The sequence below is a fragment of the Rhinatrema bivittatum genome, chromosome 4 (genome assembly GCF_901001135.1).
Source record: "Rhinatrema bivittatum chromosome 4, aRhiBiv1.1, whole genome shotgun sequence".
NCBI lineage: Eukaryota > Metazoa > Chordata > Amphibia > Gymnophiona > Rhinatrematidae > Rhinatrema > Rhinatrema bivittatum.
Window position 1 is genome coordinate 160,884,755 of NC_042618.1, and position 22,630 is coordinate 160,907,384.

General features: G+C 45.9%; 1 protein-coding gene across 2 annotated transcripts in view; it reads right to left on the bottom strand.

Annotated features, from left to right (window-relative positions):
- AQR (aquarius intron-binding spliceosomal factor) overlaps positions 1 to 22,630 on the bottom strand; it is a 276,039-nt gene that overhangs the window by 230,480 nt on the left and 22,929 nt on the right. For both annotated transcript variants that reach the window (XM_029599025.1, XM_029599024.1), the window contains exons 6-8: positions 17,438 to 17,575; positions 9,706 to 9,774; positions 6,609 to 6,709 (exon numbers count right to left, since the gene is read on the bottom strand). In XM_029599025.1, the coding sequence (XP_029454885.1) occupies positions 6,609 to 6,709; positions 9,706 to 9,774; positions 17,438 to 17,575 (308 nt within the window). The remainder of the gene's footprint in view (positions 1 to 6,608; positions 6,710 to 9,705; positions 9,775 to 17,437; positions 17,576 to 22,630) is intronic.

A 22,630-nucleotide genomic window follows, 5' to 3' on the forward strand; every position in this document is an offset into this window, starting at 1 on the left:
TTGGCTGCTTGAAACAGAAGCTGATGGTTCTTCCCCCACAATTCTTGAAGTTCTTGTCCTCTCAAGGAAGCCGCAGGTCAATAGTCTGAGATGGGAAATGGTAAAAATGAGATGGGAAATGGTAAAAATGAGATGGGAAATGAGATGGGACATGGTAAAAATGAGATGAGCCCGTGGAGCTGTTGGGCATTGATTGTTGTGGGCGTACTTGGAAGCAAAGAGGCTTGGATTGTCCTGTCTTTGATTTACATATGCACATAGAAATGTCTTGAGTCCTTGATTCACCCACTCGAGTTTGACTGTTGCTTTGGGAGTGGTAAGTGGAGGTGAAGTCTAACATGATTCCAAACTTCTGCCATATGCCCCTCCAGTAGCAGGCATTAAACTGAACTCCTTGATCCAAGAGGATGTGGTGGGGTAGTCCATGCAGACGGAAGATGTGTTGCATGAAGAGGTTGACCAATTCCTGTGCGGATGAAAGGCCAGGGAGAGGAATAAAATGAGCCATCTTTGAGAATCTATCCACAACCATACATATGGTGATGTTGCCACCAGAGAAGGAAGGTCACAGACAAAGTCTTTGGCCACATGGGTCCAGGGTTCCGTTGGGGCTGGGAGAGGCTGTAACAAGCCCCAAGGTCATGCTCTGACACTTTTCTGCATGGTACATGTAGGGCAGGACATGACATAATGAACATCAGTCTTCATCTCTGGCCACCATTAGTCTCGCACAATTAATTCCAATGTCCAGCTGATGCCAGGAAGACCAGATAGATGGAAGTCATGAGCTCATTCAAGAACCTTTTGCCATAGGCACCGGGACACTACTGACTTCCTGGGTAGGACAGTGAAAGTGGCTGCAACCATAATCTTGTCTGGGTCAATCATGTGGTGTGGAGGCTTCAGGGTTCCTTCCATATCGAAGGACCGAGAAAGGGCATCAGCTTGACGGTTCTTGTTAGCAGGCCAGTAAGACAATTCAAAGCCAAATCAATTAAAAAATAAGGACCAGCAGGCTTGCCTGGGATTTAATTTCTGAGCTTGTGCCAAATGTTCAAGGTTTTTGTGGTCCGTATAGAGGGTCACTGGATGCTGGGCCCCTTCCAGCAGAAGCCACCATTCTTCCAAGGCCAGCTTGACTGCTAGCAGCTCATGGTCTCTTATGGTATAATTCTTCTTCAGTGGGGAGAATGTCCTTGAGAAATAGGAGCAGGGCATAAGTGTGTCATTGTGATTATGCTGGAGGACAGCATCTACCTCTACATTGAAAGTTATTTTGTCAGATCTAGGTGATGTAGGCATGGATCCCGGGTGAATTCCTCTGAGTCATTCAAAAGCTTGACTGGCCTCTATGGTCCAGTTTTTGGTATCATCTCCTTTCCTAATTAAGGCCATGAGGGGGGCTGCCAAGGAGGAGTAGTGACGGATAAATTGCCAATAGTAGTCGGTGAAGCCTAAGAAACATTGCAACGCCTTGAGGCCAGCCTTTAACTTGTCCGGATCCATACTGAGGCTCTGATGAGAGATAATGTATCCCAAGAAGGGAAGTTCTTCCTGTTCAAAGACACACTTCTCCAATTTAGCATAGAGGTGATATTCATGAAATCTTTGGAGGACCTGATTGACGTGACCCCAATATTCCGTCAGCGATTTAGAGAAATCTAAGATACCATCCAGGAAGACACTTACTTGAGTGCAGAGGAGATCCTGGAAGATCTCATTGACCATGGATTGGAATACTGTGGAGGCATTGCATAATCCAAAGGGCATTAACTAGATACTCACAGCATCTGTCATGGATGTTAAGTGCAGTTTTCCATTCGTTGCCTACACACATTCTAACAAAACTGTGTGCTCCTCGGTCTAATTTAGGGAAAACCTTGGCGCCTCGCAGGCAATCGAAGAGCTCAGCAATCAAGGGGAGCAGGTAGCAATTCTTCTTGATAATAGAATTAACAGACCCATTCTTCTTGACAAAGCAGAAGCCAGCCCTGGCTGGTGAAGAGGAAGGATAAAAGAAGCATCTATCCACGTTCTCATTTTTGCTCATGGCATCCATTTCAGGTGCGGATAACTGATACACTCAGCTTATGGGTCGCAGTTTACCTACAAGCAGGTATATGGTACAATCACAGGCAAGAGGGGTGGTAGGGTATCTGCTTGCTAAATACATCAGCGTAGGCCAAATACTATGTAGGTAAATTGGCAATCCCACGACGGTCACCTGGCCCAGGAGTTTAATTATTTGAACCGGAGCTATGCAGTACATCTGGTAAGAGTGACTCCAACATGAGATCTCCAGGGTGCCCCAATCAAAATGAGGTTGGTGCTGCCTCATCCAGAGAAGACCCAAGATGATGATGTTGATGCTCTTGGTAGGACATATAGGCAGATTTGCTCCTGATTGAACACACCTGTTTGTATCTGTAGCAGCCCTGAGCAGTGGATGATCCGGTCCAATAGAGGTTCTCTGGTGACAGAGATACAGGAAGTGCCGTTTACAAAGGCTCAGTGGGAATTCCAAGCTGACATATTAATTGTTCCGCTATGAAATTGCCAGCCTCTCTGGTGTCTAGGAAGGCTTCAAGTGGATAGAGGCCGCCTCCCAGGAGAGACAGACTGGAATCAAGATTTGACAAGAGGGATCCAAATGACCTAGGGTGGCCTCTCCTATCAACTCTAGGTCCTATTTCCCAACTTGGTGGGCCAAGGTGCTGGAAAGTGCCCCAAACCTGCACAGTAAAGGCACAAGTTAAGGTGCCTCCTTCTCTGCTTCTCTTCCGAGGGGCTGGCTGTGTGACCACTGGAGATAAAGGTGGTGGTACGGGTAGCGCATCTAGGCAAGCCACCAATCTGTCCAGGATCCCAGTAACCTGATCCTGTATTTTCTGCTGTTGCTGGATCCACTGGGCCATTCCAGGCATGGCCTTGCAGGGCGGCCATGACTGCCAGTTCCATGGCCTCAGCAAGGAGAAATTACTACTTACCTGATAATTTCCTTTTCTTTAGTACAGACAGGTGGATCCAGAACCAATGGGTTATGTACCTCTACATGCTGACTGGAAGGATGAACCCTTTGTGCTGGGTATGATTGTCGCCGCCTAGTGAGTGAACTCAACAGGCTCGCACAGACAGCTGGCAGAGAAGTCCTTGGGTGGGACTGGCTGGAGCTTCAACTATACATCACCTTCCCCACAGGTTGAGCCCATAGGTTCTGGTGGCTGGCAGGTGGGTTGCTAGGGCTATCCAGGACAGCAGGGTATCTGAGTCCAGGTGAAAAGGTTGGGGCAGACAGCAGACACGAGAGTCAGGACAGGAAGCAGTCAAAGCAAGGTCAGAGTCCAGCCTGGGTCAGAGCAGGAAGTCAAACCAAAGGGGAGAGGGAACAAAGAAAAGACAAGGCACAAACATGGCTAGGGAGGAGTAAGGCACGAATGAGACAAAAACAAGGCAAGGACTAGGTGAGGATAAAGGAAGAGCAAGAAGAGGAAGAAGCATTGTGGTGTCTGGTGTTCGTCTTCTGGAGTCTTATATAGGAGGATGTTGATGATATCATCATAGTGTGATGTGGCTGCTTTCCCGCCTTGGCTCCTTTAAGAAAGAAGATGTCAGGTGCATGCATGCTTAGAGAGGCCCGAGAGAAGCAGCAGAATGACGGTGTGGAAGCTGTGCGAAGCGGCGTTTGTGAGTGGAGGTGGCAGTAGCACATTTAAAACAAACTGAGAAAATATGTTTTTGCTCAACACACAATTAAGTTCTGGAATTCATTGCCAGAGGGTGTGGTAAAGGAGGTGAATATAGCTGCGTTTAAAAAAAAAAAAGTTTTGGAAAATTCCTGGAGAAAAAGTTCATAAAGCATTTTTAACCAGGTAGGCTTAGGGAAAGCCACTGCTCATCCCTGGGCATTAGAAGCAATTGAATCTATCTACTATTTGGATCCTGCCAGGTACTTGCGATCTGGACTAGCCACTGATGGAAACAGGATATTTGGTCTGATGGACCCTCGATCTGAACGAGTATGGCATATAAGGACAAGCTACTTGTTTTGCATGCTGTTAAGAACATAAGAAAATGCCATACTGGGTCAGACCGAGGGTCCATCAAGCCCAGCATCCTGTTTCCAACAGTGGCCAATCCAGGCCATAAGAACCTGGCAAGTACCCAAAAACTAAGTCTATTCCATGTAACCATTGCTAATGGCAGTGGCTATTCTCTAAGTGAACTTAATAGCAGGTAATGGACTTCTCCTCCAAGAACTTATCCAATCCTTTTTTAAACACAGCTATACTAACTGCACTAACCACATTCTCTGGCAACAAATTCCAGAGTTTAATTGTGCGTTGAGTAAAAAAGAACTTTCTCCGATTAGTTTTAAATGTGCCCCATGCTAACTTCATGGAGTGCCCCCTAGTCTTTCTACTATCCGAAAGAGTAAATAACCAATTCACATCTACCCGTTCTAGACCTCTCATGATTTTAAACACCTCTATCATATCCCCCTCAGTCGTCTCTTCTCCAAGCTGAAAAGTCCTAACCTCTTTAGTCTTTCCTCATAGGGGAGTTGTTCCATTCCGCTTATCATTTTGGTAGCCCTTCTCTGTACCTTCTCCATCGCAATTATATCTTTTTTGAGATGCGGTGACCAGAATTGTACACAGTATTCAAGGTGCGGTCTCACCATGGAGCGATACAGAGGCATTATGACATTTTCCGTTTTATTCACCATTCCTTTTCTAATAATTCCCAACATTCTGTTTGCTTTTTTGACTGCCGCAGCACACTGCACCGACGATTTCAGTGTGTTATCCACTATGACACCTAGATCTCTTTCTTGGGTTGTAGCTCCTAATATGGAACCCAACATTGTGTAATTATAGCATGGGTTATTTTTCCCTATATGCATCACCTTGCACTTATCCACATTAAATTTCATCTGCCATTTGGATGCCCAATTTTCCAGTCTCACAAGGTCTTCCTGCAATTTATCACAATCTGCTTGTGATTTAACTACTCTGAACAATTTTGTGTCATCTGCAAATTTGATTATCTCACTCGTCGTATTTCTTTCCAGATCATTTATAAATATATTGAACAGTAAGGGTCCCAATACAGATCCCTGAGGCACTCCACTGTCCACTCCCTTCCACTGAGAAAATTGCCCATTTAATCCTACTCTCTGTTTCCTGTCTTTTAGCCAGTTTGCAATCCACGAAAGGACATCGCCACCTATCCCATGACTTTTTACTTTTCCTAGAAGCCTCTCATGAGGAACTTTGTCAAACGCCTTCTGAAAATCCAAGTATACTATATCTACCGGTTCACCTTTATCCACATGTTTATTAACTCCTTCAAAAAAGTGAAGCAGATTTGTGAGGCAAGACTTGCCCTGGGTAAAGCCATGCTGACTTTGTTCCATTAAACCATGTCTTTCTATATGTTCTGTGATTTTGATGTTTAGAACACTTTCCACTATTTTTCCTGGCACTGAAGTCAGGCTAACCGGTCTGTAGTTTCCCGGATCGCCCCTGGAGCCCTTTTTAAATATTGGGGTTACATTTGCTATCCTCCAGTCTTCAGGTACAATGGATGATTTTAATGATAAGTTACAAATTTACAAAGTTTGAGAATTGATTTCTTGTAAATGTAAAAGTTGTCATCGGAGTAAGGTTTGCAGCTGCAGGAAACATAACCTGGTATTCACACAGATTTGCAATACTTATAAGAGGCAATGCCACAACATAATTTTGGCTGTATTAGAACTATGTTATGTTTATATTTCACTGCATTCAATTGAAAGCATTATGAGATAACATTTAAAAATTGCTGCTAATCTATCTCAAGTTTTCTGGCAGTGTGATGTTCTCTTGTACAGGCTATTACACAACAGATGTGCCATGCAACACTTTGGTATGAGCAGTAATCAGTGTGTATAGTTCAAATGCAAACCGTGCAGGATTGATCTCTTCAGAGTGAGATTCGTCTGATGTCTCTGAACACTAGTCAGTGCTATATTTAAGGAGTGCAAAATGGCACATCTGCAATGTGAAAGGACAGAGCCGAAAATGTACATTGTATGCCATGCAAACAGAATTAACTCCAGAATATATCTTTACCATAGACAGATGCATGGTGGAAAAAAACAGAATGGTAGCTGTGTAAACAGCCATAGTGGATTTACAGGGCAACATGGAAGTTTCTACATAAAGACTGAAGAGACACAAAAAAATGAATGCAGTACATGGAAAAACTATGATGGTCTTAGTTTAATCTAATTTACATGTCAGTGTTTTAAATCTTCTTGCTTAAACTAGTTGAGTGATTTTTCTGTTTTGTATATGTATATGTGTTTACTCACTATTTGCCTCCAGAGATTACGGTTTATACATATCTACATTTCAGAAGTACTATATTACCTATGTGCGTTTCAAAAAGTGCACTTTCCTGCTTCATTTTAGGAGCTGCCGCTCAGCTATATTGAAAATGTGATTCATAATCATGATCTTCCCAAACCCCCAGCAGTCCCCCAGCTATCCCGCTCGAGTGCTTCCTTAGAACAAGTAACCAGCACCACAGACTCTGAAACAATAGAGCATCACTCTCCCACATACTGTGCGCGTGTCCTTTCAGCCATTTTCTCATCATTCTTCCGGATCAGGTTCCAGAACTTTCTAAGCTTCTGGGTCTTCTTCAGCTCTTGACTTAGACGGGTCTGAAAAGAGAAGATACTTAGCCAAACATATGAAATACCTTGTCAATGAGCAATTTTCTTGGTCACTTCCAGAGCAGAAGAAAAAGCACAGAAGTAAGAACAAGTCAGAAATACTCCTGTGACACAATTAGAAATCCTGGCTCTGCCACAGTCTGACAAAGAAGTCACTTAATTTTGTTGGGTTATAGTTTACCCAATAATACAGTTTTCCCCTCTCCCCTTCAGAAGACCATTCAGCCCAGTGGTGACCACATGTATATTCTGGAAAAGCTGTAAAAGCACATTGGGGAAGATATTCATACAGATATTCATATAGGTGTATCCGGCTAACTTAATACACATTATGCTGGATTGTGATAAGTTAGCATTTCAAATTAATATTGGTCATCAAGCCCTAAAACTGTTCCCCAAAATGCTCTGTAAGGTCCATTTGTCTGCTTAATAAATCCGTCCTGTGCACACCTCTGTTCAGAAATTGGTGGTCTCTAGAGGATATATGAGTTCCCCTGTGGGAAGTGAGAGATTCTTCCCCAGGAGAAAGAGTGAAAGGAGCTTGGGGACTTTTGCTGTATGGAAAGATGCCAGAGGAATCAGGGGACCTTTTGATTAGTCTACCTGACACCCTATCCTCCTATTCCGAGAAGTGCTTTTCTGGCACGTGCCACACTCAGCTATACAACAATGCCAGCAGAACCTGAGTGCCTTCCAGTAGAAATAGCTCAACAGTGTGATCAGAGTTGTGAGTAACCTCCAATTGGAAGAAGGCATCAGTGAGCAACCTGTGTTTATGCTCATGTGAGAGGAGAAGGAAGAAACCCAAGTTCTTGTGTGGTGGCCAAGAAACAATCCTGTGCTTGACGCTGGTGGAATCTCTTCCATGAGAAACAAAGATACCCCTGTGACCTTAAATCGTAAACTGGACTTGAACCTCTGGGATTTTCTAAACTTCTGCTAAAGAGCAGCCGAGTGTTGTAGTTGTAGTTGCAGTTGTTAGTAGTTGTAGTAATGTACAAATGTTTACAGCAAGACAAAGAGTGCAAGTCCTAGGAACACCAACTTTCATAAAGTCTGCTGTTAAAGAGTACCTTGTCCCCTCCCTTCAAGGATGAGGAGGAAGCAGGACCAGCCCTGCAGCTGCACTTGCAGCATTGTACCCTACACATCAGCCAGCAGAGACTTTTCATAAATTGCTCCCCCTTCCCTGTGCACTTTATTTTCCAGCTGGGACCAGTCCTGAGGCCCCATTTCTGGGAGGGGAGCAATTGCAAATGAATATTAGTGAGCCAGTGTGAGACTGAGTCAGCACCTGCTCCGCTCTCAGGCCCCACTTCCTCTACAGAAGCCAGGAGGGGACAGGGAGACTGTGGGGCCTGGGAGTAGAGAACATGCTGATTCAGTCTCTCACCGGCTCATTAACATTTAGCTGCAGCTCCTCTCCTTCCAAAGATCAGGCCTGAGGTCTGGCCCCAACTGGAAAAAAAAGTCCAGGTGGCGGGGGTATTAATTGCAGTAGTATTGCTGGCTGGCAAGGGGAAGGGAGAGAGAAAAAGGGGGTTTTTCTGGGACAAAACATTTTTGTCCTCTCTTTTCTTTTTTTTTTTTTTTAAACACTATAGAAGACAGCCCAAAATGGACTCCATGGGGAATGGAATTGGGTTTTATCCCTCAGAGACCCTGGAAGATTCTAGAGCTATTGCCTCCATTATGCTGTCACAATGATTCTCTGGGCATCAGGATTAAGTGCTTCTGTACAACTAGAGAAGCTTCCCTCTCCAAAGTTGTTTGGCTTTGTTTCGGAGTAGAGTGCATCAATGTCAAGTCTCAGTGCCAGGACATAGATATTGGAGAATGATTCAGTCAATACATGCACCTGTTGAGGTGACACATGAGGGCCTTAAAGAGCATCGTATCCAACTCTCTCTCTAAAATTGCTGATACCAACACTGGAGTAGACTCAGCAGCAGGTAAGAGACATCATCATCATCCTGGGTAACTAACAGGGAAGTAGCGATGGAAGATGGCTGGACTTCTAGAGCAGTGGTTCTCAACCCAGTCCTTGGGGCTTTCAGGATATCCATAATGAATATGCATGAAATAGATTTGCATACAATGGAAGCAGTGCAGGCAGATCTCTCACATACATATTCATTGGGGATTTCCTAAAAACCTGACTGGCTAGGTGTGCCCAAAGAACTGGGTTGAGAACCACTGCTCTAGAGACAGACATATCTGGGTCTCTTGTCAGAAGACTAAGCTTTCCTCCTGATGCAGCCACTTGAGAGGGCAGAAAGATGAAGCAGCAAACTCCCTACTCTTATATCTTTGCACCACAAAGGTGGATTGGTGCAGAGAATTCAAAACCTTCAGTTGACATTCAGTGCCATCCCTCTTTAAAACCTAGTTCAATTCCCAGGAAACTCAAGTGTTGAAAAGTAAAAGTGTGATGTTTCCCAGTTCCTGAGCCTGTGCTTCAATTTTGGCACTGAGGACAAGTGAGGCTAATTTTTAGAATTCGTTTAGAACACCACTTTTCATACGCATGTATTCTCTTTATGATTGCTTTACTATATATTTCACTTCCTTATCCTACCCTTGAGAAGATGATATATGCACTCAATAGACCAAGGTAGGCAACTCCAGTCCTTGATTGCCCCAAACAGGTCTGGTTTTCAGGATATCCACAATAAATATGCATGCAATAGATTTGCATGTACCTCATCCATCGTGTGCAAAGATAATTCATGCATATTCACAGTGGATGCCCAGAAAAAAAAAACCATACCAGTTTGTGGCACTCCAGGACCAGTAAACTTTTCTAAATCCAGATTCCTCATAAGGAACTCCTTACAGTCCCAAAAATAATTTTTACCTTTCTCTATTTTTCAATTTATTTTGTTAAACATTTTCCATTTCCAGTGATTCAGCTAATTGAATATTTATATGCTTTGATTTGTTCCAGTTTCTGCCCATCATTACAGTCCAATTATATTCCTTACCGGTTGCAAACACATCCACATGGGGAGGGAGACAAGCTGCTGTATCTGGCTCCTGATCAAATCCACTTCCTGAAACAAAATATGAACCAGACAACTTTCAATGCTTGCCAGATACTCAGAGATAAAAGCGTGGGCACTAGGGAAATTCTTGTAAGAGATACCGATATTTTAGATGGTAACAGCTCTCCCAGCTGTACTACACATGCCAAGGAATCAGTTTTCATTTACACAGGGTGAGCATTGCTACTCCTAAGGGCTCAATTATTATTGGTCTACGAATCCATCCCACAGAGACGTTTTCAGAACATAAACCCTTCAATGAAGCCACATAAAAGGAATGAAATGGACACTAAGTGAACTTATCAAATGTTGTCAGAGTACAGCAAGAGGAGAGATCTCTAACAGAACCAGATAAGCCCTAAGGGGTATTTACAATTGCACTATTAATCTAAAAAAGGTATTTAAAAGAAAACTGTATCTACTGTGTGCACCACAACATTTTTCTGGGGACATATAAGATACAATAAAAGACTATACTGTGGTGATGACCTATATCTTTCAGTCTCTAGGAAAAATAAATCTTAAGTGAGAAATTCAATTCATATGTTGACAAGCACTTAGATAAGGGGGTGCTTATTATCGTCATCATTGTTTATTTATAACACGCTTTGCCACCTGGAGCGTTCAAAGCGTGTTTGAACAGAGCTATTTTACAGTTTAAGGCACTGCGGGCGTGGTACATATTCGTAGATTAGTGGACACTTACGTAGAGAGTAACCATTGCACAGAATGCCAGCTTTAACACAAATAATATATCTTACAGAACTAAGCATTGAACAGAAGCTAGTTTGCATAAGGTGTATCCAGTAGACCATTATGCTGCATTAGGCATAGGACAGGATGTCAGTTTAGGGCAAATACAATATATTTCAGAGAACCAGGTGTCATCAGGTAGAAGTAAAGAGGCTGTTGCGGATGTGGCCCCTTGGACCGAGGTGGAGTTGGTGCAACCTGCAGGGAGGAGCCCTGCAGGTCCCCACCGTCCCCTGGCGGAGTGGGATGAGGCAGAGGTCCAACTGGAGCTTCACTTATACCAACCCACGGTCCCCTTAGGTTGGTGCTGGTGCTAACAGGTCTTAGGTGAGGGCCTCCGCCGAAGGGCTAGCAATCTGTGGATGAGGTCGTGGCAAACTGGAGGAGTCCGAGGTAAGTTCAGCTAAGAGCAGGCGGCAATCAGATAAGTCTAGTACAGGCAGTGGCAGGTGGCAATCAAGAGAAGTGCAGGAAGCAAGCAGAGGTCAAATAGAGAATCCTTCCAAGAGAAGGCGGGACGGATAGGCAGGGTAGGAAGACGAGAAGCAACACAGGAGGCAAGGCACACTGAAGAACGAAGAGCTGAAGACTGACCACAAGCACTGATGGATGAGACAAGAACTGCAAAAAACGAAGAACAAGACACTGAAACCGAAGACCAGGCGAAGACCAAGAACTGAAGACAGGAACTTGGCAATGCTGAGAATGCTTGGCAATGCTGAGAAGATGCTGAGACAACTCACGCTACAGAAACTGTAGGAAATCTGTTGCTGAGGCAAGGTGATGCTGCAGCTGAGGCCTTTTGTAGGCCTAACCCCATGATGCCATCCAGGTGTGCCACCAGCCTTTTCCCATTGCAGGCCCTTTAAGAGAAGGGACATCAGGCGTGCACATGCCTTAGAGAAGCTAGATGCATTGTGGTGAATAACGAGGCTGAGATTCTACAGTTGTTATGTACTGTTTATTTTGTGTTATGCACCAATAAAAATGTTCATATTTAAAAAAAAAAAAAAAAAAAGAGAAGCTATATGCGAGTGGTGACGACGTCCCACTGTGAAGACCATCGGCAGCATCTTGCTGTGCCGCAGCATGGCATCCTGCCACACCAGAGGGGAGGGTAGCCTGGCGGTGTCAGGAATGGGTGACAGCAGATTGGACCTGCTAGTGAATGTGGCAGTCCACGGGAGGGACCCACAGACAGCCAGACGCACCAAAGGCATTGGATTCAGGTACAAATATGGGCAACGTTCAGTGGAGGTTATCTTGCTGGTTTGCTCCAAAAGCTGCCTCAAATAGCCAGGTAGTGGTTGATCTAAGCTAATTGAATTGGGCTGACACCCCCAACAAACAAAGGAATATTGTGGGGAAAACTATATAGTAACATAGTAAATGCTGGAATGAAAGAAATTAGCTCACAAGTCCACTCTTGGGCAAGAACATAAAAGAAGAAAGCAGATGTGGGCTATACAGAGTATAAGCAAGCCAAGAAGCAGCAGCTGGAAAAGCTATGAATATAAATAAATGCCCAAAGTCTAGGCAATGAAATTCTAGATACACAAGCCCTAATAATGAATGCAGACTTGGATATTTTTGCTATAAATGAAATGTAGTTCAATGAGTCTCATGAATGGGATGTGATCATAGTAGGTTATAATCTGTTTCGGAAAGACAAGGATGACAGAAAAGGGAAAGCAGTAGCTCTTTGTGTTAAAAATATAAAAGAAATTGAAATGCAGGGAGTCTGGGGAAAGGAGGAGGTGCTGAGGAAATCTTGGAAAAAGGAGATGGCACTTCCATCTATGCCACTGTAATTTACAGACTTCTGACTCAGGCAGAGGAACAGGACAGGGAACTGGTCGAAGACATCCAAAAGATGGGAATAAAGGAAAGGTGCTATGGATGGGAGATTTTAATCTGCTAAATGTGGATTGTAATATCCGCCTGGCATACTTAGTTAGAAATATAAAGATCCTGGACTCCATTCATGGAGCTCTCCTCAAACAAATGGTAACAGAACCTAGGAGGGAACTTGGCACTTACAAGTGGAGGAGACGTCTCCAATGGTCGAGCAGAATTCCATCTGAGCACCAGTGATCATAAGACACAGGTTTGATACAATGGCCAAGACAGAGAGTAGTCACATAAAGCTCAAAGGCCTGGATTTCAAAAATAGTGACTTTGGTAAAAATGGGCATACACCTTTAGGAGGCTCCGGCAGTGGCAGGAGGGAGAAGTGCTAGGTTAAGGGGAAGAACAGTGGGATAAACTATAGGAGCTTTAGTAAGAGTAAAGGAAAATTGGTTATTACCTGCTAATTTTCATTCCTGTAGTACCACGGAGTCCAGACTCCTGGGTTTATGCATGCCTGCCAGCAGATGGAGACAGAGAAAGTTTCACTGACACTGCTTCATATTCCCTGGTGCCAGCTGTAGTTCCTCAGTACTGACCTGTACCCAAGCAAAACACACTTGTAAAAACTTGTACAAACTTGTAAAAAATAGGCAAACAACCTAACAAAATTTAGCAAAAATCTTAGACTGTATCAAGAAATTACAGCTGAGCAGATGACTCTCCACCTCCATAGGTTGGGCAGGTTCTGTACTGATCCTAAGTACTACAGGAACGAAAATTAAAGGTAAGCCCCAAATTTTCCTTTCCCTGTTCGTACCTGGATCAGTTCAGACTCCTGAGATGTACCAAAGCTGCCCAATTAGGGTAGGACCTGGAGAGTCCCGCTCACAAGACACTCTCACCAAACGACAATCTCCGGATCCCCTACATCTATACGATAGTGCCTCTCAAAAGTATGCAACGACTTCCAAGTCACCGCTCTACAAATTTCCTGTGGTGACACCAACTGAGCCTCCGCCCAGAAGGCTGCTTGCGACCTCATAGAGTGAGCCTGAAACCTTCAGGTACCTGACATCCCTTGAGAATGTATGCCGAACCAATAGCCTCCTTGAGCCACTGCACGATGGTAGCCTTAGATGCCGGGGGACCTTTCTTGGAACCGCTCCATAAATTGAAGAGATGATCAGATCATTTAAAATCATTAGTTACGAGGGAGGAAGTGACATCACCAAGAGCTATGGACGTCTAGCCCTGATACTCTGCTTCCCCTGCTGCCGTTTTTTCAGCTTTTTGTAAGAAAATCGGGTGCGGCCGCATCGAGACTCACAGCTCCAGTTCGCACGGCTGACTGGCAATATGGCTAGCCGAAAAAAACCGATAGATCTGGGGCAATTTCAGTATGATTCTTCCGGCTCCTGATTCGCAGCTCTGAGACAGCAGGGCAAGATGGTGCCGAGCGGCCCGAGTCGTTGCGCTCCGCCTCAGAGGCAAACACAGCATTGAATTTCCTCACAAAAACGGACTTTGATAAATGGTTCGCAGATATTAAAAATGATATCCGATCCCTCAAAGACTAAGTTAACACTAACCTAGACCATCTCCGTACGGAAATGAGAGATCTGGGATGCCAAGTGGAGGACGCAGAGGGCATGGTGGAGGGGCAGGCCTTGAAAATGGCTGCGTTTTCCACGGACCTTGTGGACCTCCAGCAGAAATTTGAAGAGACACAGCTCAAATTAGAGGACCTGGAGAACGGGTACCGCAGGTCTAATATAAGGATACGGGGTCTGCCTGAAACCCCAGACTTTGCTAATGCCATGGAGGTGACCCTTAAGATCTGCGCATCTTTATTAGCCATGGAGTTGGAACAGGGAGAACCGCATCGCCGGACATTGTGCGCTAGGGAATGCTCCTCGAAATAACCCCAAAGACATTATCACATATCTGCACAGCTACCTGGTTAAGGAGGACCTGCTACGCTGTGCCCGCCGAGCATCACCCTTCAACTGGGCAGGACATGAGCTTCAAATTTTTAATGATTTGGCACCTGCCACGCTGTGCCGCAGGAGAGAAATTCAGCCCCCGACAGCCCTATTGAGGAAAGAAAACATCCGGTATCGCTGGGTTTACCCCTGGGGGGCTAGCCTTTACCATAAAGGGCAGTACGACGCAAGTAAAGACCATGCTGGAAACTCTGCCGACTCTACAAGCTGCGGGAGTAGACATTTCCACAATAGATAAGCCTCCCATGAAAATAACCACGCAGAGCCAGCCCCAGTGGCAGCGAGTGGGGAAAGGTGGACGACGCCTCCTGAAATCCGGTGGAAACTCAGGGGCTGAACCTGGCCCAACATGTGTGACGCATTCCGAATGCCTAGTCTGGTGCATAATATGCAGCAGGGAGAGAGGGACAATTATAACAATGAAAAGGCTGCACTGGATCAACTGGACACACCAGAGGAGGTTCCCATGCTTTAGCTGGGGTGCCACCCAGTGGCTGGGACAGAGGCCTATGGTTAAGAGAATATGCCAATCCTGCTGGTCTCCTCTCTGGCAATCCTGGATAAACCTTCAGCCCTGCAGTTGTTTCATGACCCGGTTGGCCGGACAGTTTTGTGACAGTTCTGTGCGAGTAAAGATGGAGCTTGGCCTCCTTAATGTTCTACCTTTTGGGTTTAAGTGTTACATGAACGTTATGTGTTTTAGCTACCAACAATGCAGTGGGGGGAAGCAGAGGGGGCATTCCTCCTAAGGTACGGGTCCACTATAAGGGTGGACGAGACAGTACAGGGAAAGTGGGTTAGGGAGGGGGGTGATTTAGGGAGGGTGTGGCAGGGGGAAGGGAGGGGAGTTGAGGGAAGGATTGGGGACCAAAAATTCACGATACAATGGAGGACTGACTCGGATTATGGCTTGGGATAGGTTAAGGAAGGAGTGTATAATGGGGATGAGCTTGTATTCAAGGGAGATGGGCGGTGAAAGGGATTATATAGATGGTTGATCTTAAATGTATCCCCCTTAGTGTAAAGGGTTTGAATTCCCCGCTTAAAAGACAGAAGCTTTTTAGGGAACTCACGCGGCTCTCTGCCCATGTAGCCTTTATTCAAGAGAAGCATCTCCGTCGTAGAAATGAACGTCTCCTCACCTCATGCCGCTATCCATTGCAGTACTACGCACCGGCCACCTTACACAGGCGATACAGCGGGGTAGGCATTCTATTTGCTTCTACTCTGCTGGTCCAAGTCCAGGATCAATATGGTGATCAAAAATGGTAACAATTTGAAAACATGGTATGAACACTAAGAATCCCTGCCGGCAAGGGGATAGTAATGAAGCACTAGGCTGATTTGTAGGTGAACCTGCATGGAGTGACAGGTCAGCCCAAAAGAGCAGTGGTATGATGCCGCTATGCTTCGCAGGGGGGCAATGGGGTAACCTGCACAGGGCAGCAGATCAAACCCTAAACAACAGTGGTATGATTGCATCAGGCTCCAAGAAAGTTCTGGAGAAGGTCCTCACTGTAACAGATTTTGGGAATGCTTGGGACAGATAGGGGAAGATGGTTAAAAAGTCTAGTAGAAGACAGGGAGAGAGGGGGGTTTATGTTGAGTTGCATTTGGGACTATAGGTGCATATCTACCCAAAGTGAATGAATCACAGTTAAGCAGAATGGATGGGCCATTTTATCTTTATCTGTCATCAGTTGCTATGTTCAGAAGTACGTGTGGCAAACAATACTCACCTTCTGCTGAGTATTGGAATTGTTACCAGTAAATCATTCTTAAAAGTCCTTTCAAGCTGTTTTGTGAAGTTCTTTGCAGACTGTCATATCTTTTGTCAGGGCAATAGAAGAACTATCTAAAGATGGAGATCACATAAGTCCAATTTTCAAGCTTTGGTAACTTGTATGGCTTTGGAGTTTAAAATTCGTCTTTTCCAAATCCAAGCTCTAGGCAAGTAGCTATTTCCATGTCCAAGATGATTTACAATCTAAGCTGTACCTGAGGCAAAGAGGGTGAAGTGACTTGCCCAAGGTTACAAGGAGTATCTGTGAGAGAAGCAGAAACTGAACCCTAGCCTCCCCAGTTGTCAACCTGCTCCTCTAACCACTAGGCTCCTCCTCCAGTCACGTATGTCAACATCTTTGGACAATTCTTATGTTGGTTCAATAAATGGTATCAGAGTCTACAAAGATTCCAGTTTTTTGCAGAACTAATAGAGTTATCAGAACCTGCACCGCCTCTTCTCTCTTGAGTCCCCTGAGCCCATGCGAATGGCCAACACATGGAGTCCCATAGCTCACCTGACTACTTCCCGCAGAGCACATGAGATAGACACAGCAGATCCCATGTATGTGATGTGAAACATGACACACTACCTCACAGGAGTGGCCCCTTAAGAGCTCCGGGGGCAGGGGCTGGCAAACTGAAGAAGTTTTAAAAATAAAAAAATTACTAGAGGGACCGTGGTCCTGCCAATCGCGTGTAAATCCGAATTACTACAAAACTCATACAGTGGGAAATTTTATTTCAGGCAAGATGCCCTGTCACTGAGTTCTAACATCCCCAGTCCCACCATTGCCTGTACTGTTGCTGCTCTTCTGAGCACAGCAGAGCTGGGAACAAACACAAATAGAGACAATCTGCATCTTTCAATCACCTTCCTCTTTCACTTCCTAGGTTTGGTATAGATATTTTCTTAAAGAATATAGTAGGGGGGGCAGGTTTTTCATTTTTCCATTTCCTTCTCCAACCTTGGTTACTCCATGCCCAAGGGCAGAAGGAATCTCTCTCCAAAGTAAAAAGCTTTCCAGCTGCTTATAACCCTGCTGGAAGGTATGGGAACCAGGGAAAAATCTCAAAAACATATCACTAAAAAAAAAAAAAAAAAAAAGAAGCAAATGGGCCCTTACTGTTGACATCACTGCCTGTTTTTACCATACAAAAACCGATGCATGTGTCAGCTGTATGGCAGTGCAATAACTCATCATTAATAGTAAGCAGCTGCGAGTTTTACTGTGGGTTTTGTATGGCGTGCTTTTCTCTGTCTTTCCATCAGACAAAATTACCAGACTATTAAAGCAGTGATCCAGGAAAAGCAGGAGGATGGTCTGCTCATGCAGGGACAGTTCTCCTTCCTCTATCACAGAGGCATCCAGAATGCGCTTGAAAAAGAAAGCAAAGTGTTCTGTCTTCCTTTTGAATATCTGTGGGGGAAAAAAAAGGACGTAAGCATGAGCATTATTTAGTTAGGGGTGACCAGATAGCTTCGTAAATATAATAAAATGAATAATATACTGTACTAATCTGGCAATGCTAAAAACCAATAAACCTAAAAAGAACATGAACAAAAAGCAATCAAATGATTTCATGTCCAAAGCAACAGAAAAGCTAGGGCTTGGCCAGGGATGTTATCTACTCAGGTAAAATGGCCTAACTGAAAACTACCATCCTCAAATGCCCGTTAAAACATGTCCGGCTGCCATAGCACACGTTTCGTTAGATTGGGCGAGGAAAACAGCCCGCATGTATGGGATTTCCAAAAATACATCTGCTATATTGCCCGTACTTGGCCACCCGCACCAATGGCAGATGCAAAGTAGGCAGAAACATTTATAGGTGATTTTAAAAGCTTGGTTTGCCCCAAACATGGGAGATACACGAGTGTGTCCGGCCGGCAAGCATTGCACAGATTTTAAAAGGCACCCTCGTACACGTGTATCTCCCAGTACGCGTTCAAGTGAGAAAGCCCAAAAAGGGGCAGGACGTGGGCGTTCTGGGACTTTAACATGAAACATACGTGGAAGTATTTAAGTGCACAAGCATGTGCCAGGGTTCCCTGCCGTGTAACTTTACCATTGCTAAGGATGGCATATAAGTAATAAAATAAAAAAATCTAGGCTAGTCCGCAGGGTTTTAAGGCTCAAGTCTAACGGGGGAAAGGGTGGCTATTAAATTAGAGGGGTTGGGAAATCCTATCCCTTACCTGGGCAAACTAGAAACGAACTAATGAAACTGGCAATGGCATGGACACGTGTCCCTTCTAAAATCCCCCCACTTACATGGTAGAAACAGGACATGCATGCACATGGGTACGCACCAGCACATGCATGTTATAAAATCGGCAGGCCGCGAGCGCAAGGGGGGGGGGGGAAATTATGCAATTCTCACGCAGCGACACATCACGGCCTTCCCCAGTTCCCTCCCCCCTACCCTAACCTCCCTTCCCCTCTTCTCACCAACCCCTAAATAAGAAAATTATTCCTTACCTGCTAATTTTCGTTCCTGTAGTACCATGGATCAGTCCAGACCGTGGGTTATGTCCCCCTTCCAGCAGATGGAGTCAGAGCAAAAACTGAGAGGGCGGTCCCTCATAACTGGTGCGCCCTCTGTAAACCTTCAGTATTAAGAATATCCAAGCAATAACGAAAAACACCTTGGATGGATCAATACAAAATTGAATATCAACTGTAAACAAGTCTAAGCAAAAAACTTGCAACCTGAACTCTTAATAAGTCCCATAATTACACAGTCAAGCTGAAAGATTATCCCAAAGAACCCCCAACAATCCGTAGAGTGGGCGTCTGGACTGATCCATGGTACTACAGGAACGAAAATTAGCAGGTAAGGAATAATTTTCTTTTCCCTGTACGTACCAGGATCAGTCCAGACCGTGGGATGTACCAAAGCTTACCTAAGTAGGGTGGGCCACTGATAGCCCAGCTCGAATGACCTAAGCCCCAAAGGAGCCCATGATCGGTGATTGAAGATTCAAGCGATAGTGACGTACAAATGTGTGTAACGACTTCCAGGTAGCCGCTCTGCAAATCTCCTGCGGAGAGGTGGCTCGGCTTTCTGCCCAGGAGGCTGCTTGAGCTTGGAGAGAATGAGCCTTTATACCATCTGGCGGTGGACGCCCAGCGCCAACGTATGCCATAGAAATTGCTTCCTTTAGCCAGCGGGCAATGGTGGTTTTAGAAGCCTGGTTTCCCTTCTGGGGACCACTCCAGAGGACAAGAGGTGATCCAATAAACGGAAGCATTGGTAGCCTCCAGACATCGAAGGAGGACGCACTTGACATCGAAGCATCTAAGCTCTCTGGAATCCTCGTCCTGGAAGGACGGCAGCTCTACCAACTGATTCAAATGAAAGAACAAGACCACCTTTGGTAGAAAAGATGGTACGGTACACAAGGATACCCTGCTCTGAAATTCTGCAAGCGGAACAGATAGACACCAGGAATACTGCCCTGACAGTGAGGTCCTTGAGGATAGTTCTCTTCAGAGGTTCAAACAGTGGACTGCCTAGAATTCGAAGGACCAAATTCAAGCTCCATGAAGGACCTAAATTGCATATCTGTGGCTTCACATGCTTTACTCCCTTTAAGGACCGGACTATGTCCGGGTGCGATGAAAGAGTAGTTCCATCCTGATGATGGAGGGCACCAAGGGCTGCCATCTGTACTCTGAGGGAATTGTAGGCTAATCCCATCTCCAGACCTCGCTGCAAGATAGATAAGATCTGGGGTATTGTCGTATGACGTGGAGACTGGCACCAAGACTCAAAAACTTTCCAGACCTGGACATAGGACATGGAGGAGGAAGACTTCCTAACCTTGAGAAGAGTGGAGATAACAGCCTCTGGGTACCCTCCTCTTCTCAGTCGGCGCCGCTCAAAAGCCAGGCTGCTAGACAGAAGCAATCTCCCTGGTCGAAAAATACTGGGCCCTGTCGGAGAAGGTTCGGCAGATGTCTCAGTTGAAGCGGGCCGTCCACCGCTAGGGTTGACCAAGTCTGCAAACCACGGCCATCGAGGCCATTCCGGAGCTACCAGGATCATGGGCCCCTGGTGACTGTATTCTTCGGAGCACCTTTCCCACTAGGGGCCAAGGCGGAAAGACGTAGAGCAGTGGGTCCCTTGGCCACGGGAGGACTAAGGCATTGATGCCCTCTGCGCCTTCTTCTTCTGCGACTGAAGACGCCCAGAGGCCTTGTGTTCCTTTGAGTGGCCATCAGATCGAGATGGGGAGTCCCCCATCGCGTGAAGAGAAGTGACACTGCTTCCTGGGACAGCTCTCTCTCCCCAGGATCTCAGCGTTAGTGACTTAAGAAGTCCGCTTGAACATTGTGTACGCCTGCAATGTGAGACGCCACCAGATGGGACAAATAGAGTCCCGTCCACGGCATTAGCTTGTCTCCTGAGCAACATGGAGACTCCTTGTCCCTCCCTGAAGGTTGATGTACGCCCCTGTCGTTGCGTTCTCGAAGAGGATTCGGACTGCTCGGCCTTGGACTAGAGGCAGAAAGCGCTTCAGTGCTAGACGAACCACTCTTGTCTCCAGATGGGCCACGCTGACTGAACTGGCATCCACTGCCCCTGCGTCGATTGGCATCCGCACTCAGCCCCCCAGCCGGCGAGGCTGGCGTCTTTCGTAATGATCACCCACTGCGGAACCTCTTGGTCCACCACACTTAGCAAGTGATCCAGGTTGAGCCATCAGGTCAGGCTGTCCTTGCCTAGAGATGAAAGCGGCAGAAGAGTCTGAAATTCCCGAAACACCAACTTCCAATGGGAGAGTAATGCTCTTTGCAAGGGACGCATGTGGGAAACGCCCAAGACACTACATCTACAGTGGAGGCCATGGAGCCCAGCACCTGGAGATAGTCCCAAGCAGTGGGAAGTCGGATGTTCCGAAAGCACTGAACCTGAGAGAGGAGAGATTGGGCCCGATCGAAACATCACTTTGGTGCCGAAATGAGCTCCCAAAAAGTCGAGTGACTGTGCCGGAGTGAGGCAGCTTTTGGCAAGATTGACAATGCAGCCTAACAACTGGAGAAGTAATACTCTTTCCACTGAGTGCTGGCACAAATCCGTGGACTTCACACAGATGAGCCAGTCATCCAAATAGGGATGGACCAGAATCCCTTCCCTCCATAGGGCCACCGCCACCATAACTTTGATGAAGGTGCGAGGAGCGGTCACCAGGCCAAATGGCAGGGCCTGGAACTGGAAATGCTGCCCTAAAATCTTGAAGTGGAGGAAGCACTGATGCTCCTACAGGATGGGGATATGAAGATAAACCTCCGTCAAGTCCAAGGACGTGAGGAACTCTCCCCGGTGTACCGCGGCAATCACTGAGCACAGGGTTTCCATCCTGAAGTGTGGTAACTCGAGAGTCCTGTTGACCATCTTGGGGACTACGAAGTAGACGGAATAATGGCCAAACCCTTGTTCCAGTACTGGCACCAGGAGAATGGCACCCAAATCCAGGAGCGATCCAGTGTTTGTCGCACTGCGCACTGTTTGATGAGACCGAACAGAGAGAAGACAAACCTGTCCCTGAGAGGTCGAGCAAATTCTAAAGCATAACCGTGCCATAGAATATTCAAGACCCACTGTTCTGAGGTGATTTTGATCCACTCCTCGTAGAAGAGGGAAAGATGTCCTCCTATCCTGGGAACTGAAGAGTGGACTGGCAACGTTTCATTGGGTAGATGTAGCAGAAGCTCCGTGCGTAGAGGAGTTCCGAGCCGGTCTCCGGCCTCGAAAGGAATGAGACCTGGACTGCGACCTCGAAGAGGGAGTCCTGTGAAGCACTGGTCTAGTCTGACGACAACGCCGTTGGCCTCTGAACCAGGTCCTGCGTAGTGACGATCTTCCGGCAATTTATGCACCTTATTCTCTCCAAGCGATTTAATGATTTTGGTCCAACTCGTCTGGGGCAGACCCATCAATGTCCCCATCTGCATCCAAAAGGAGAAGGTCCTGTGACCCAGGGTCCAGCAGATTAGGAGCTAAAGACCCAAGGAAGTAACAGCTATCCGTCTTGACTGTCTCCTAGAGGGATCCAACACCCCTGATGGCCTGGGGACCTTTCCTGGTACAAGTCCCTCCTCCTGCCATTCAGCCTCCGCTTTTAAAAAAAAAACAACTTTGTGCATTAAAATCACAAACTTAGAAGAAAAGGCCTGCTGTCTCTTTAAGGCCCCCCCGGGGGAGGGGCCGCATCGAGAGGCAGGCTCTAGGTCAGCCGGTTGCACAGGGCTTAAATTAGAACATAAGAACATAAGAAATTGCCATGCTGGGACAGACCAAGGGTCCATCAAGCCCAGCATCCTGTTTCCAACAGAGGCCAAAAACCAGGCCACAAGAACCTGGCAATTACCCCAACACTAAGAAGAACCCATGCTACTGATGCAATTAATAACAGTGGCTATTCCCTAAGTATAATTGATTAATAGCCATTAATGGACTTCTCCTCC